At 40.6% G+C, this 17,402-nt stretch overlaps 1 protein-coding gene across 1 annotated transcript in view; it reads right to left on the bottom strand.

Annotated features, from left to right (window-relative positions):
• egflam (EGF-like, fibronectin type III and laminin G domains) overlaps window positions 1-17,402 on the bottom strand; it is a 54,636-nt gene that overhangs the window by 32,965 nt on the left and 4,269 nt on the right. The window contains exons 2-6 of the mRNA XM_088910828.1: window positions 12,690-12,799; window positions 8,796-8,882; window positions 8,336-8,362; window positions 7,207-7,357; window positions 6,288-6,423 (exon numbers count right to left, since the gene is read on the bottom strand). Of these exons, the coding sequence (XP_088766954.1) occupies window positions 6,288-6,423; window positions 7,207-7,357; window positions 8,336-8,362; window positions 8,796-8,882; window positions 12,690-12,799 (511 nt within the window). The remainder of the gene's footprint in view (window positions 1-6,287; window positions 6,424-7,206; window positions 7,358-8,335; window positions 8,363-8,795; window positions 8,883-12,689; window positions 12,800-17,402) is intronic.

The raw sequence follows: 17,402 nt of genomic DNA on the forward strand, positions 1-17,402 counted from the left end.
ACCAGCAGCCCAACGTTCACGACGGCAGCCCTTGCTACTGAATGCGGATGGCAGCATTCTGTGGTGCAGACCAGCAGGTAGCCATTAAGGCCATGTTAGACCCACCAATGAGATGTGGATGGGTCTGGCATCACCTTTCCCACACTGATGGGATTGTGACCCAGTGTAGGCACCCTATAAATCAATCCTGACACACTCCTTTAAAGCACTGCCAGAGAGCTCGGGAGGTGGTACAGCATAGATATAGATCAACACCCTACCGGGGTCTCGTCCTTCACACCACACCAGTTAAAAAATGCCTCTCAGAAACGCAGAAATGCGAATTTGAAGGACTTCTAGAAATAGAGCAGTTTCAAAGTCACTTTCAGCACTGGGTTCTCAGTGTCATCAGGTTTTACATTATGGAAACTCTGAAGGCATCATTGCTCTCGTCATAAAATCGAGATGGCAAAACGTATGATATAGTTGGTTCATAAACTCATCAGCTGAATTTTATCACAAATATGTGCTTAGAAAGTTTTACTTCACTGCAAAACAGGCTCCATGTTTTCTGTAGGCTATTGGAATTTGTCTACAAAACCATGGTTGATTAAATCCCATGCTATGCTATTCTATGCTACAAGACTTTTCCAAAATATAACGCCTCTAAAATACAGGTTTTAAATTCACTTTTCAGATAATTTCTCACATTTTCTTTATCTGACAGTCAGAACTTGTGAAGGCAGACATTAAGATTTAAGAGCATCACATTAATACAGTATGTTTCATGTAAGAGAAAACATAAGAGTGGATTGTTTGCTAGCTCCAATTACATTTATTTTACTTTCTCAGATCGTGCTGAATAAATCACTCAGTGGAAATACGCTGTGCAATATCTTGTAAGTGTATGGATCTTATTTATTTTTTTCAGAGCTGTGTGACCTTATCAGATTTACCATTACAGACGCACAGTATTAAAACATGCAATGCATAACTTCAGAACCAGGAGCATGAGAAGTGCACAGCAAGAGACATGTGTACCATAAAACAAAAGACTTAGAAGATATTAAAGTAAACAAAACCTTGAAATAAGACAACAAACACCCAGAGACACTATTATTCCCAGCCTCCACCATACAAGAAAACACACTTTGCATAAACTGTTTTTCCATCTTCAGTATTCCAAGCTCTGTAACAGAGGTATTAGCAGTGGTAACACGTGGTAAAATCACCTCTGTCTTCAAGTGAACAAGATCTCTTTAAATAAGTCCAGCTCGACATCTTTATGTAACAATTCAGTCTTTAATCACGGAACATGTCAGGCTGCTCTCTCCTTTAAAAGTAAAAGATAAATCACTGCACATTCGGTGGGCTTAGAAAGGCTCTTCTTGTCTTTATTTCTCATTCACTGAATTCCTTCAGATTACCATTTTCATCCTGTGTGTGTAGTTGGTGGTAATTCTAGGCTTGTGCTAAGGAGTCTGGTAAATGGACACAGACATACATCAGGCCCAGAAAAGGAAACTGCAGAGGCATTATTACAGAATGTAATACAGCAGGCTTTCTGAGTCATTTACTCAGATAACATGTATGTATATATTTTCTTGTTTGAATTTGAGACTTGTATTTCTCAACATTTCATCTTGTGTGTATGGAAAGCCATCCGCAGGTGGTCAACTAAGGGCCAAAATTAAGCCCATTTCAGAAAAAAACTTGGCATAATTTCAAATGGACCCTGCAAGTAATTAATCCAGTGTTTTTAAACATAAGTCCAAAAAACATTCAAAGCACTCAGACCAGGAATGTTATTCTAAGAATTTCACAGGAGATCCAAACAGTTTAAACTGCAGTATGATGAACTGGCTGCACAATTTTGTGGACACTTTTTATATTCTTAAAAATGTGTTGCTCCAAACAAAACCACATGTGACTTACACAGAAGAGCTTTAGAAAGCAATACCGAACATGCTGGAGATTTCGATCCCAATGGATCTGCTTCACAATACGGACACTGTCATGAATACAGTGAACAGGAAAGAAGATGGAGCTAAAACAATTGGTTAAAATGTTCTCTCAAGAGAAATATATGGCCAACTGACCAAGTTTCTTTGTGGACCAAAGAAAGCCATAACAAGTTAACCAAAAGATTATTAATAACGCATCTTCCAATTAAGCAAAACCTGTCACAGAGAAGCAACACACTGACTGAATCACTCAGCAAATTGTAAACAGGGGACAAGCCAGGGCAATTATAGAGCTGCCATGAGTAACTGTGCAGCTAGCCCACTTGAAATAAATAAGAAATATGAACAGGAGACAGAATGGAAAATGGCATTAACCTTTCAGGTGCTGATCGCTTCTGAGTTTCATGTTTAATTTCTCTCTGATCTTCAGACAGCTGTGACCTGACAATCGAGAACTGAGGACTATATTGAAATTATGACTCAGCTTCTGCCTTTAAGAAGGTGGATTTAGGGTGAAAGTGTAGCAGCATCAGATATTTCACACATGATGAAACTGTTACCAGCAATAAGAATATGGAGTATCAGAAACTAATTTGGATGGAAATTATCTGGCAAAAAAGCAGTACTGTGTAAAAGCTTGACCTTTTTAAACTAACACTAAACTAAACTAACTGCAGCTAAGTCAAAAGGACCCATTTGCCGAGTAAGCTAAGTGTTTCACACAGGCAAAAAGCAACATGAGCTTTACCTGTGTAAGATACTACACCTGCAGCAGCCCTGTGTCCTGTAACAAGTGCTTACAGTGCAGCTGCTAGCAGACAGCAGGCCTCCTCCCAGGTGGATGATTTTCAGCGGATTCTTAGCTTTCACCCAGCATGAGCCAGCAGAGCTCTGTTCCAGACGCTATGCTGCTTCGTGCTCCTCTGTTCCTTCCCTGTGAAGGCTCATCAAGTCAGCTCTCCTTTCCTTAGTATTTTCTCATAGGGAAACCTTGGAAGGCAGATAGGAATCCATGCTGCTTTTTTCCCAACCCCGGTTTGTCCCATTCTGAGTGCACAAAGACCACAAAGGACAGGGCAGCCCAAGCCCCAGTGTGAGGACTGTCTGACCTCTCTGCCCAGTTCACCCAAACGTAACAGACAACTCCCCATGTACCACTGCAGGGGTCTCCAACACCAGGATTGAACTTATAAAAACAGACCTTTTTCTCAGATCTTATACTGGTTACGATTTAAGGAGACCTGGAAAACATACTGAAACTGTGGTTGTCAAAGACCAATGTTGGGGGATTCTTGATTTACTATAGGCATCCCCCATCTCATTCCCAGAGAGACAATCCTAGTGTTCATACAGTATATGTTACAATCTCAACAGTTTCTAAAAACTAGGAGATGTCGAGTGATTAAGCAAGTCTTTTATTCAATGTCAAGAGACCTCTGGTCTTTAGAGACTGAGACGTACCCACATTTTTTATTCTAAATTACATCTCAATTACTTAAACAAATCACCATTTCAACAAATCACAATTAAATTTCTCCAAGCCTTTATAAGTCAGCGTTTTAATGGTTACATTTAAAACCTGCCAGATAGGGCTTTTCCTCGTCCAGGATCGGAGACCCCTGCTGGTAATCCTTATTCATCGTCAATTAAATGTCTTTAAGGCAGTTCTGCTGAAAACAAGACTGCCATATAAAGAGCTGGTCTGTGAAAGGCTAAGGTGTATTATCTGGATCTTATCATAACTCCAGGGTACATTGTTTGTCTGTCCTCTCCAGCTGCCTCTAATCCTGTAATTAGTATTGTTTAACCATCTTTGTTTCTTGATTAAAATTTGGACATCTGACAATGACTAATCAAGCTCTAATCATTTTGCTCTATAAACAATGGATCCTATCTCTCTTCATGCATATACATTACACACTGCTTGTTTCATAACCAGAAGACATTTTGTCTGGAGACACAACAAAAAACCAAATACATAATTTGAAAAGAAACAATTGTGTGTGAGAGTTATTTATTATGTAATTGTTTTGTTTAAAAAAAGACAGAATTCCAACTGAGTGACCTCTTGAAATTGTGTGCAGGAGGGTTTCAGTCTCTGAGCCCTCACATACAATCCAATTCCTAAAAACTATCCATTCGATGGTTCTCAGTCCATGTGGGGTGGTAGAACATTTTGTATGTTTCATATGACACACTGCTCTGGTCCTGAAAATATTTTCTAGCTATCATATAACCAGTTATTCCAACTAGACTGGCTGGAACTGTATGTGGAAAACTAAGATGCATTACACAAAATCTGCCAAAAATAGCTTTTACTGTCAATAGTGTACTTTAGGAAGTGTTAGACTGGATGAAGATCTTTAGTTTTCTCATAAATACTCCACAGGTTTTCTGACAAAAATGACAAATTGCCACCTTTGAACAGCAGGTAGCCCCTTTGACACAACATCTAAATATCTATATAAAATATTATTTAATGTTAAATAACAGAATATTCGACAGAACACATACAAGATGAACCCAAATTTACAACTACATAATCAGACAATGTGCAACTGTTAAACACATTGCACTTTAGTTATCCAACCAAGCTTCAGCTGATAAAGATTGTAAGGTTGCACAGTGGGACTCTTGTCTTTGCTAAGCAATGTTCAAAAATCTACATTGTCTGACTTGCCAAGAGAGTTCTTCAGCCCCAAGCAGAAACGCTCCAGCCCCAGCCGACCCTACAATGTTAATTAACTGCCTATCAGACTTTTCATCTCTCTGTGTGCCGTAAGATCTTGGACTGGGGGGGTCTCCACACCAGCCCCCTTTGAATGTTTGTTCCCAGTCAAAGAGCAGCCATTCACACCCACACAATAGTGAACATTCACCAGCCCTCCGAAAAGCAGGGGCCAGGGGTCAAACAGGATAAGAGGGAGAAGCACCCTCTCGCCCACAGAGTGTGCGATTGCTCAGTGCCAGGACAGACTGACAAGCAGTAGGGGGACATCCACATCCACAGCCAACAGCCTCCAGCAGTGCCCACTGGCACACGCCATGCTTTCAACACCAGTAACAGCCTGAATGCTTTGTGCTACCGAACCTTTGAAGTGAAAGACCATTTTTAACATGTGTGTCTGAACATTCGCTGACAACACACTAGATTATTCTTTTTTTGCTTTATGTCTAAAGCAGAGGAAGCACAAGGGGAAAACAGCATTGCACTGCACATGTTGCTGTACCTGGGACTGACGCAGTCGTGGCTGCTTTGGTGATTCTGGTCACTGCAGTTGCCTTTCTCAGTCAGACCAGCATTTATCTGCTGCTAAAGAGTTACTGTCCCCAGACTTTCTGAAAAGCCACCCTGAAGTTCTTTTTTCTTTTCTTTGTCTGTACTGAGAACATAAGGTTTCAATTATACAAATTTGAAGTGACCAGCACGCTTGTTTGAACTCTCTGGCTACACTGGTTCCCACCACACAAAAATTTAGCTTTGATGCTACAGACGTTCACTGTCTGCATCTCAGTTTCTCTCCCCGTTCTATGCCCTTCCTGTAAAATTGAGGACAGGAAAACAAAATTCCTTCTGTACCCACAGCAGATTCCAACAAGCTTGTGGAAAACCGACACATCAGAGGAGGTCTTTTCACTGTCAGTCCGCATAATCATGTCAGCACAAAACCCTGCAGAGCAACAATCAACCTCAGTGCAGACTGATCACACAATTATTTCAGAATTTCCCATATTTAATCAAAAATCCTTAAATCTGATTTGGATTACTGCTGTGCAAAATATTGAAAATGTCCCCTGACAAGTGCCACACAGGCCTGGCATTGGGATGTTTTCATTGGCCCCATCCATTAAAGAAGTCTTGTTTATCTTTTCTACACACTACCAAAAGCCAACCAAATGTATAAAAAAAACCAAAGTATACTAAGGTTTAAACACAATTAAAACTCAACATGGGAGGGAAAATTGTTTTTTTTATCATAATAGCTTGTAATTCACTGCAGGATTTTGTCCAGTCACCTCTTCACTCCTCCTGTTAAAAAGTGTGAAATACTCCCGAGATCCAGTCTCTAAATTGGCCTCGGCCATGATTCTTTTTTGCCTTAACCCTCTACAAAGAAACAGCCAGGAGAAGGAGCTGAATCTTTCAGTTTTAAAGTGCTAAGGCACTTCCTTATTCAAGTTCAAGTTCAGTTTACATTTAAAAGCCTGTTCTTTGTTTCATTTTCAGAATGGTTTCTGCAATTGGAGTTATAATCAAAACTGAAGTGGTACTAGCCGAGAGGGTTGTACAAGGAGCCATCAGGGGACTGAACACCAGTTCTGACAGACACAAACAACTCTCACCTTATGTACTCCACCAAGAAGTACTGAACCGGCAAGCTGCCTTGACTCTCTCCTTGTTTCCATGACAACGCTACTTCTGTGTCGGACACAGCCAGGGCCCGAGCCTGCGTTGGCGGGGAAGGTGGGATGCATTTATCTGGTGGAGGAAGAGGGGAAAGTTAGAGATTGTCTCTGAGGTGAGATGATGGGTCTTAAACAACTGTGTGCCAAGTAAACTTTTAAACGCATCCAACAGAAAACCACCAGCTTTATTAATGTTTCCTACTGAAAATTCACTGCTGGCACCGTAACTAGAAGAGGGGAATTTCTGTTTATATGATATGGTGCGGCCAAAAACTGACGGGATACTGAACAGTGGTATTGCTTCATCTAAATGAGCAAATATACCAATGTTGGTAGTAAATGCAGACATGAAGATGGGTCTTTTGGACTATTTTATAAATGGTTCATGGGACAAGCCTCTGAAAAGATTAATCTCATAGGCAAACATTTCATTGCAACTGAAAAGGTATTGATAACAATCACCCAGCTCTTTCAGTGGTACTGACATACAGAGAGAATAGCCTGTAGTCTAGCTGATGTACGCTGCATACTGAAGAGCATCAAATCTGGATAGAAACACCAATGGTAATAAAGTCTGATGGCCTTCATGTATTACGATAGTTATGTGACTTTTATGACATAACGTTTATATGACATATTCAGGAATTCGTGCTTTGTTCCAGAGAGCTCTTTTGAAGTTTCCTGGGCTCTCTTGCAAAACAGGAGCGAAGCCCATCGCCTCTCTGTCATAATTTAATCTGCACACGTGGAAATATAGGACATTCAGCCTAGGACTTTTCTTTGGGTGAAATAAACAAATCCGTTTCACCCATTTCTATCTCCCTGAAGAAATCCTACTTGTCGCTTTGCTACCCACCTCGAGAAGCAGTGGTGACATCACGAGGCATGCTGGGCCTCCCTTCTCCCGCCCATCCGAAGGCTCCAACGCTGACCCTGTACTGAGTGCCCACCTTGAGGTTACCAATGACAACGTCCTGGAGCAGATACAGGGTGGACCCATCTTCAGTCTATTATTGTCATTAGAGGCAAGGTCCAAAAGAGCTCTTTGATAAACAGAAGCTGTATTTTCCCATGCCTGAGCTCAGGACCTCTGTTTTGTAGCAGTCTAAGTCGCTATTGAGTCTGATATCAAAGTGGGTGCTGCTCACAATGAAAGCAACATTCAGCGCCTGAGGACAGAGGCACGATTGCCTGTTTTCTGTCAAGCTAACATTACTGTTTTTTTTTTATTAAAAGGAAAAACAGGCCCTTTAATGAAGCAAAATCAAATCAAACATTTAAGCTGCCTCTAGGGTATCTTACTAATCATTTTTGACACTTTACAATTTTAATGCTTTGCTTTCTTCTCAAACAAACCAAGGAACGAACCCATGGGGAGAATCGTTCAGAATCTAATGTGAGATGAAGCCCAGAGAATGTCATTCTGATAAAAGACATGCATCCTGCAAACCAAACATGAATAATAAAATACTGGATTAGAGAATGTCACAGGATACTACTCCTTGGCATTCAAACAAATATACTGTTAAATATAGCAAAGCAAGCTAAATATACAAAAAGGCATCAAAACTGGAACAAATGATGTTTGTTATAATATGCATGTGTTGAATTTTTAATGCTTTGGTGTTAAATGAAATATAATTTCAAATATTCTTGAATAAATATTTCAGTTTCACTACAGTTCAATTCAATATCCAAAAAAGTGTTCCATTATGTTATACTTATACAGTGTATACATATAACAGTCTTTCGATGCAAGGAACATCAGGGCCATACTGGAAAGGGTGGGGAAATTGGACACACTGACATGTACATCTGGGCTGTCAATCTTCAAATACTTTAAATCTGTGTTAACTACCCATCTATAACACACTCCTTCAGATCAGCAGAATTCTTACACCATTCAATAATATCTTCTAACACATGCCTTATGGGGTCCTGTCTTGTGAGGCATATAAAGAACTAGAACAACATATAATACTTACAAAACTTGCTTGTCCATCAAACTGCCCCTGCAAAAACAATAAATAAGCCAGTCATCAGTTTTATGACAAACAACAATACAAAATATCATATGATTTCTTGCATTCTGTACATATAGTAGCTACTATATCATACAGGACTAAACAGCTGTCCATAACATTCTCACTATAGTTTTCTAAAAAAAGGTGCTCCAGTCCAGAACTGTACAAAAAGCCAACCACTGTGAGGCACAAGCACTAACCACCACACCGCAATGCAAAATCACGTCTCTTTGTAGCGACTCTCCCCAAAGCCTTACAGATGAGGCCTGTATAATATAATCTATGGAAAAGCACCGTGTACTGTATGACAATAAATAAGAAAACTGTGAAATAAGAAAACATCAGTTTGTGCTTTGCTTCATTTTACATAGCAAACAGGTTTTAAGTTTGATCTAAAATACTGTACGTACTCTTTACTTACCATAGTAAGCATGTCCAGACTCAAAGGAATGTCATGTGTCACAGCTATACTCACTGGCCTGTTGTTCTTCATCTCTGTGTAAAACACCTGAAACAGGCCCACAAACACAAAGAAAAGGCATTTAAGAGCAACGTTTTTAAGTGCACTTTCAGCTAACCCCCCACCTGTGCACTGTAGTGAACCAGAAAGGACTTTTGGACTTTCGATACTTGCAGTTGGTAATGGGTGCTACAGCGCTGGTGAGTGAGTCCACAGCACCAGTCACACTTTGACAGGCTGGAATTGAGGTGAAACTTGTATTTCTCAGATCCTTCATTTCTGTTATTAAGCGCTATCAACTCTGAGGTCCTGTGGACACACCTGATTGAAACGGCTCAAGGCTCTCCTGGTGGCAAGCCCACCAGTCTACTCCTGCTAACTCTCTTACAATGGGATGAAATTCATTCTCACAGCAGTTTAAGAGCTGATGAGGCCGGCTGTTGCAGAAGGTTTCCAAATGGCCAAAACCCCAGTGAGGGTCCACATGGCCAGTAATCTCAAGAGGCGCAGGAATCCTTAACACATCCATTAACCCAAAACCACAGGCAGCCGTCCGCACACTGCCTGGGAGTGAGTCACGAGGATGCGGATGAAATCCCACAGGGACTTTGGTCCAGGTTGAAGAGTCACAATTGCCAGGCAAGCTGTGCTGATCACCAGGGCTGGCCTGTCCAGATGAGCTGTCAACAGGATAGGGACTAGCACAACAAAACCCAGACGCAAATAGAGAAAGATGCTTCAATAATCTCACACACTCCTTATTACAGAAATCGGATTTGGGGACTGTTTTTATTTCTGGTCCTCACCACAGCTTCAGCACTGCGTAGGGATGAGAGTCTGTATCTGTACTCCACACCTGAAAATGAACTGTACTGTACCTTCCAAAACGGTTCTGCGATCCTCAGGTGCCGTTTTCTCTGCAAATCACTCAATACAGGTTACATTTTCCTATCTCAATAATCGCAGTCTTAAACCAGCATCTTTTTTTTTCCTGCTTGTCCTGCAACCCACAGGCTATTACCGAAACAACATTGTGCGAATCTTAAACATGATAAAGTGCTGCAGCTGGATAATTGTACCTTGAGCTGTAAAATGTTAGTGTCTTGCTGCAATTTGTTCTCGGCAGAGAACATCTAATTGCCAATATGTACAGCAGAATGGCATGTTTTTATTATCTTAAAATGCAGTGCAAGACTAAAAACCGATAGAAGGGTGCTTTAAATTTCCAAGTAGATGCATCTTCTCCCCATTCTTAAATCTTAAGTGCTGAGACATCAACCAAAGGAGGAGAACATAAGGTATAAACAGAGTATAATTAGGCTCCAGACGTAACTAGATAATCCGGTGGTGACAAATCACAAAGTCATGAGTGGGATTCACAAATAATGGCACTTTCATAGGCCATATAAAACATTAGCACCAGCTTTAAAAGGCTGGTTATAAAACTGACATTTGCTCAGAGTCATAAACTAAACAAGCAAAATCTTAACTTTGTTCCTCTTCACATGTAGCTTCTTTAAAGAAATACTTTGGCAGTACAGCAGGTGCTTTACAGCACTTAGCACAAACGGGGACAACTCCTAGGTGTGTCTGGCCAGGAGAGTTTGTTTCTTATTACTTGGAAGTAAGACTCACAGTGAGGTCACCCGAGGCTGTGATCTTCAGGTTCAGAAGCAGGGAACAGTTTCTGTAATGGTATTTATTTTCCCTGATCGTCCAGCAGTCTGCTGGTACATACAGTAGGTCTTGCTCACTTTCTCTTTACTTTAGCAAGAGCAACAGCAGGGAGGTAAGATTCGGTGTCCCAAAAGACCACAGTAGGATCTTTTCAAATCAACCTCAACTGAAATAAGTTTGTCAAAATGTTGATAAACTTGCAATCAGCAGGTGGAAGAAGCCACTGCAACAGAGGTATCCGTCTTGAATTAACAAGTGGCGTCACAATGAGGAACAAATCTTTGACCAAGAATTAAAGTGGCTGTTTCAAAAAAATATTCCACCCTTAATATAAGACTATGTGTTGAGCATTCTATAATAGGCCAAAGTTTGCATAAAACCAATTCTTTTATTATTGTTTGCTCATTTTTTCCATTCAATAGTTTAGGCAGTGTTCTTGTCTATAAACCTCAGACACACTTTTTAGCCTGTGACACGTTCTATTGACTAACAGATGCCTTTTTATTGTTCGAAGAACGGTCATTTTACAGTATTTAAATTTCTTAGAAGGCCAGACAGTCCGGACATTATACTCCACAGCTAACTTTATCCTTGAGTCACCTCAGGGCTTGTTTTGTTATTTAAAACATTTCAAAATCCAAAACGTTTCTGGCATTCTTGAATTTTAAAATAGCAGTTACTCTCCAAAATACAGAGTGCTTCCTGTGGTTCCTAAAAAGAGCACAACCTCTGCATCACATACCCATTTACTTCGCACAATTTAAGCCAGTATCTGTAACATCTACAGCTAAGTCAATATTATTATTGCACGTCACAAAGGTCTGGCTCGCGTTTCACAGAGAGCCTGCATGCTTCTCTTCAATTATCATGCAGCAGGTCAGAATTTCATTTTTCTTTAGTAACATGAATTTGTTTTCCTAGAGAGCCTGTCTTCTCTTGATCCAGTCTCTTGTGAGCATCAGCAGCAGATCAGAGCCCAATCTCTGTCTCTTCGCAACAACTTCATTCCAGTAGCGTTGAGGAGGTTTTCTTTCACTCTTACAGGTTTGGAATGCCATAAAGTACTGACAGCTCCATTTACTGTGCTTGTTTCCTCCACTACAGTATATGGCCCAAAGGATCCCAGAGATTGGGAACTAACTCAACACCAGAAAATACTTATCACAGCTCATCAGAGTGCAGTGACTGACAAAAAACAAAGAAAAAGATGTTCACCATTACAAAAGTCAATCCGCCACACAAGACTGAAATACAAATTTCATTCTCCTAATGTATTCAGGCAAGACATTTATTTGTGCAACTTACATGTAAGTCAATAAGAAAACCTGTCATTTATTTTTTCATGATTTGTTGACTTGTTAATATCAATAAAAAAGAACCAGTATTATCTAACAGAAAGAAAATCATTATTTTGACTGCTTAAAGTACGTTAAGTTTAATCATTGTCATTTTGGAGCAGCTTTGACTGCTGAAAGCCATTTTCTGTATGTATTGTTATTTCTGTTTGCAACCTTTTTCACACAGAACACTGATCTTTTACTGTGCCTCTGAAACAGACCTGTTCACCAATTTACCAATTTCCAATGGACAACAAATACTGCATATTGAATCACCTAAAGACTTATTTTTCCAAGCACCATTTAAGATGTCCTAAATAAGTGAATACCCAAAGTTACAGGGTACCCAGTGAAAATTCACGCCACTCTATAAAGATTTTAAAGGTATATATTAAAGGGTATAGACTGAAGAGCTGGGATTTTCTATCAGTGCAAATGAGATCCAAAAGCCAGTGTTATATTCAAGTCCCACCAGGGCATTCACAAGTTCAAACAATTTTCTCCATAGACTTTAAGATGACTAACATAAAAATCACCCCAGTTTCAAATCCAGACTGTGAGCCTCACCACCTGCTACTGGAAAATCTTAAAGACAGGGCAGGTTTGCACACACAATGACTGAACTGGATGCCTGGATGGGGAGACTTAAATCAGCTAAGGTTCCTTCCTTCAATAGCAGGCAGTGGAAATAACCTAGCCATAGTAGACCGAGTCACAACCCCTTTTCTGAACATCAGGGTGCCATGCAGAGGCTGGGTGTTTCAAATACTCTACTTCACTCTCTGTAAATGTGGAGTGGAGATGCAGGCATGGGGTAAACCCAAGACTGAAGGCCTCCTACCTTGTACCCGGTGATGGTGCTGATGTGGCGTCGGGGCATCCTCCAGCGCACACTGAATGCCGTACAGTTCAGAGGCTCCACCTGGATGTCAAGGGGAGGACTCAGTCGATCTGCAATACAGAAACACAACGGGTTTAGGATGTGCTATAAGCTGAGGCCAGAACACAAGTACTCACGCTGTAACAGGGACTCTCAGAGGCATCGTGGTTTAAAACTTGGGCGGATCTGGCAATCCCAGACAGTGAATAAGAAAACTACTCGCTAACAAGACAGTGGATGGATGACAAGGAACTTTTGTTATCTTCGGGGAACAAAGTTTTAGCTCTACAAACAATCCCTTATATAACCCTGCATTTTGGTTGTTGATACTGTTTTCTAGATCCACTGGGTACAGAGCACATTGAGTGCTGAGCTCATCACAGCAAAGAAGATCAACATAATTAGGCCTGGTGGACACCAGCATGACTGACTAACCCAAGGAAACCAGAGTGCTGCTAAAAGTGGTGTCAGTGGAGCAGTAGGTCATGCTCTTTTCACTGGAGCAGTAAACCCCAAGTCAGATCTCAACCTGTGATAAGACAGGAGATGCTGCAGGAGATGCCACACTGGTGAGTCGATGTGCACCTGAAAGAAACCAGACCACTACCAGGAAAAACAAGGGTGTGCGCCATCACACCAGGGCAATTAAATTTTATTTCAGACTCTCTCAGCATGGCTGAAATGGATTTCCCCTTTGCGATAAGTATTCCAACACTTTTCCACCTGTATTGTTGTGCCCTGCAGGCACAAAACAACAGTCTCGGAGAAAGCTGCTCTTCAGTGACTGGCAGCCAGTCCACTAACACCAGTAAAGTTCTTCAAGATAGTTATGAGGTTCATTCAAGATAAAGAGGCCCATTATAAAATATAGCTGAACTACAGTAACTCTCATTGACCTTGTCAAGCACTCTAATCATGCTTAAAGTTAACTAAACTGTGCCCTGGTCCACTACTATTACATCAACGCCCAAGAAGTGAGAATCTACGAAGAGCACAGCTCCTCACTAAAAGGAAATCATTTTATTTATAAACAGAGAAAAAAAATCTTTAAAAAACCAACCATCTTCTGTATGATATTGTAGCTTTTCTATGTGCAATATGAATAAACCCTTGGTTCTTACCAAGAAAAAAACAACAACATTAATCTAGTATAATGACACAATAAGAAAAAACAAAGCACATGCACAACTTGGGTTGACATTTTATTCTCCTTGCTGAAAAAATGCACGTGCCAGGCAAGTCTTGAATCACCTGCAATAACCCAACCATTACACTGGCCACAAAGAGTTCATGGGTGCTGTCAATGTGAAAATCTCTGTGGTGTCCTCGTTGTGCTCCCAACCAACATAGCAGATGTTAAAACTTCATATAATTGACTTAATGGCAATCTTCCACCCCCCCCCCCCCCCAGGGATTCAAAGCAGGGAAGACGATAGGTTTTCTGTTCCACCAGGCCTTTGAAGCTGCACAAATTGGAAGCATGTGTTGAGCACACATGCCACACTATCAGCGTGGCAATCCAAGACAGTCTTTTCCATGATAAACTACTAAAGTCCATTAGGGACATTCAGGCATGCAGTACTAATCACACATTGGGTTACCCTGTGCTCAGTTTTAATGGCAGAGAAGCAGCATCTTCAGGTGTTCATCCCTTCATTAAAGATGTAATAATATCTGAAACACGTTCTAAAATTAGAACAAATGGTTAGAGGTTTGAAAGGCAATTAAATGCGTTTTCCTGATTAGAAGGCATTATAGTCCTCCACTGGCAAGGTATCAATTTCCTGTCAGCAATTAAGAGTGTTTACATCACCAATTTCACTTTTGAAAAGTAGTGCATCCAAGGATGTAATTGTGAAAGACAGGTTTTCAGGATTTACAAGCTGGTAGACTGCTATTGACTTGTAAAAGTCTGTAAATCAAGGAGTGTCACTTCTGGCCTGGTCTGCCCCCATCTTGGTGAGCACAGTTCCACCCTGGCCCATGGTCACCACACACGAAGCAATTACACCATTTAACCAATGCTGACAACTGGAATCCTTAAGGCAGAAAGTTTGCACAGCTGGGAATTGACCAAGATTCTTTCCAGAATATACCATTTTCAAAAGTCCCATATGATAAGAAGATGCATAGGGAACTAGCCATAAACCCAGTTTGAAATAAAAAGGTTATCGAGGGCACCAGCAGAAAGTCTGTACAAAGTAGTCCTGGTCTCACCTTGCAGAGCAAATAGTGTCAGGCTAGTAAAGACAAAACTCAGAAAAGTCATCAACTCGGACAAAATTCTGGGGTTCATTTAGACAACGAACAAGTTTGATGACCTTCATACAGTATATCTCTCACCTACACGGAGAAGCACGTGAAAATAGTTCGAACCAGTGTTCAGGTTGGACATGCTAGCGCTCAAAAGTTAGACACAGAACTTGATGAGCAGTAATCAGTACTGATACATACATCATGTAGAGAATAAAGGACAGCAAACTAGTAAACACTGTACAGATGGCAGCACACAGGCGAGAAACCAGAAACATACGTGGCTAGAGTACTCTCATATAGTACTGTATGGCTAGCACAGGGAAAGACCTATCTAGCTATGGAACCAATGTAAAACCAAACACTCCTAGAAGGAGTGGGAAGAAAAAAAAGGGGAAGGCTGTTCCCAGAGAGAGCACACAGACTGTTACCTGACCTGTTCATATACAGCAAGATTATAGGTCTGCTTAATCCAGCACTTGGAACACATTTGAGAAAGGCACCAGTGGTGACTAAACAACTTTGGAGATTGTGAGTACTATAATCACTTCAGGTCTGTGAAAAGCCTGTCCAGCCTTTTACAAGCCTTTTTTCCCCAGTATTACAGCATTAATTAAAGCAAATGTTTTCTTTTATTTGTCCTATCTATATAAGGTCACTTAAGTAAGATCCCACAGCCTTCAATATCCACGTGTGGTGCTGATGGCTCTGTCAGACAAAATATTAGGAGCTCAAAATCCCATTGTTGAATTCATCAGGTAAAGATGAAGTAGAGATGAGATACAGTGCATTGGTGATTTTAACACCAAGGTTGATGTTCAAGAAGTTCTACACATCTTTTTGGATTTGCCATGGTGTTTTCCCCCCAGGAGATTACAATGTTTACAAAACTGTACCACAAGTTGTTTTGGAGTAACAGGTTTAGTATCTATCAAATGCACAACTGCAATTCAGTCCTTCATGGAACAAAGTTTCATTTCTCCGGGCTTGTCATTTACCACAAACACCACCACCTACAGATGATTTAGGAATCAGGTTGTGCAGATGATTTAAATACAAAATGACACAGCAAAGGTTGAAAAAAAAGTGGCTGCTGGTGGAATGGTTGCATAAAAAAAGACAGAGCAGCAAATTCCAAATGACTAACGGCAAATAACAAAAGTTAACACAGGGCCACTCTGTACAGTACTGTATGTGATAAATCAAATACCGTATATTCTGCATTCACACAGACTATGCTTTTGGCCTTGTAATATAGCATCTGTTCCAAAAACCTTGATTCTGGGTAAAAACACTTTGTAATCACCAATAGTACCAGATTAACTGAGTTTACTCAGCTAAAGACAGTCTTTAAAAAAAAAGGTCTAAATCAGAATAAAGAGACTGTAAATGACCAGACAGTTGCTCAGCACCTTATTTAATGTAAGGCCTATGGGACTAAATCAACACAATCCAGAAAAAACAACCCCACCACCATCTCTACAAACTTCAAATCTATCACTCATTGCAGCAAAATAAAAAATACGGAGAGAGAGACCCACCTAGCACCACTAGGATGCTTTCCAAAATGATCTATTCTATTCGGACAAATTTATTCCCCCTTTTCTCTTTGCGGTGTCAAAAGGAATGAATTACAAATGCATGTGATGCCAAAAGCGCATCAGGAGAAAGGCTCATGAGAAAGCAGGTGGAGCAGTGGCTATGGTCCTACACTTATACAGTAACTAGAGGGCTGTGCGTTCACATCCCCCACCCTGCAGTTCACATAGTAAGAAACATAACATTTAATTTGTGCACACCTGATGTCAGCTCTAGAAAGAGCAGGCTGTGTGGGTAACTAATTATGTGCCTCCACCACCCTAGAAAGGCACATGAGCCTGCTAAGTTGCCCTGTGTGAAAAAATTCCCAACTACCAACTCAGTCTTTAGTCCGAAGCCAGCTCACCTCCCAGAATCTGAGCCTTTTTCTAAAACTAGGGAGGTATCCTATCATGCAGTGTCGTCGGCCATCTTCACAGAGGGGGTTTTTTTCATAAGAGGAATATTTGAATGTGAACTGTTTGGGGAATTTTTGGATCAGAAAACTGATGAGGGCTTTTTCTTTCCTAAGTCTGTAACACTAAATATACGAGACATATTTTAATGGGTAGACAGCCTGATAACAAAACGGGGAGCCTTACATATGAGACAGACAGATTTTTCACATCTGCCTTTTAGTTGTCACTATGGTGACAGGCTTTGATAAGCAAGTACGAGAGTTCATTTTCATTAACTTATCTACTGTGCTTTTGCATTTCGGGAGCTACAAAGACACAATCAGTTGCTATTCAGACAAGTACCATCTCTTGTTTCTTACATTATTGGCTGGTGGTGTGTGACACTGAGGCATTAAATAAAAGGCTGTAATCATGCTGTATCTCT

The sequence above is a fragment of the Atractosteus spatula genome, chromosome 3 (assembly GCF_055471065.1).
Source record: "Atractosteus spatula isolate fAtrSpa1 chromosome 3, fAtrSpa1.hap1, whole genome shotgun sequence".
Lineage (NCBI taxonomy): Eukaryota > Metazoa > Chordata > Actinopteri > Semionotiformes > Lepisosteidae > Atractosteus > Atractosteus spatula.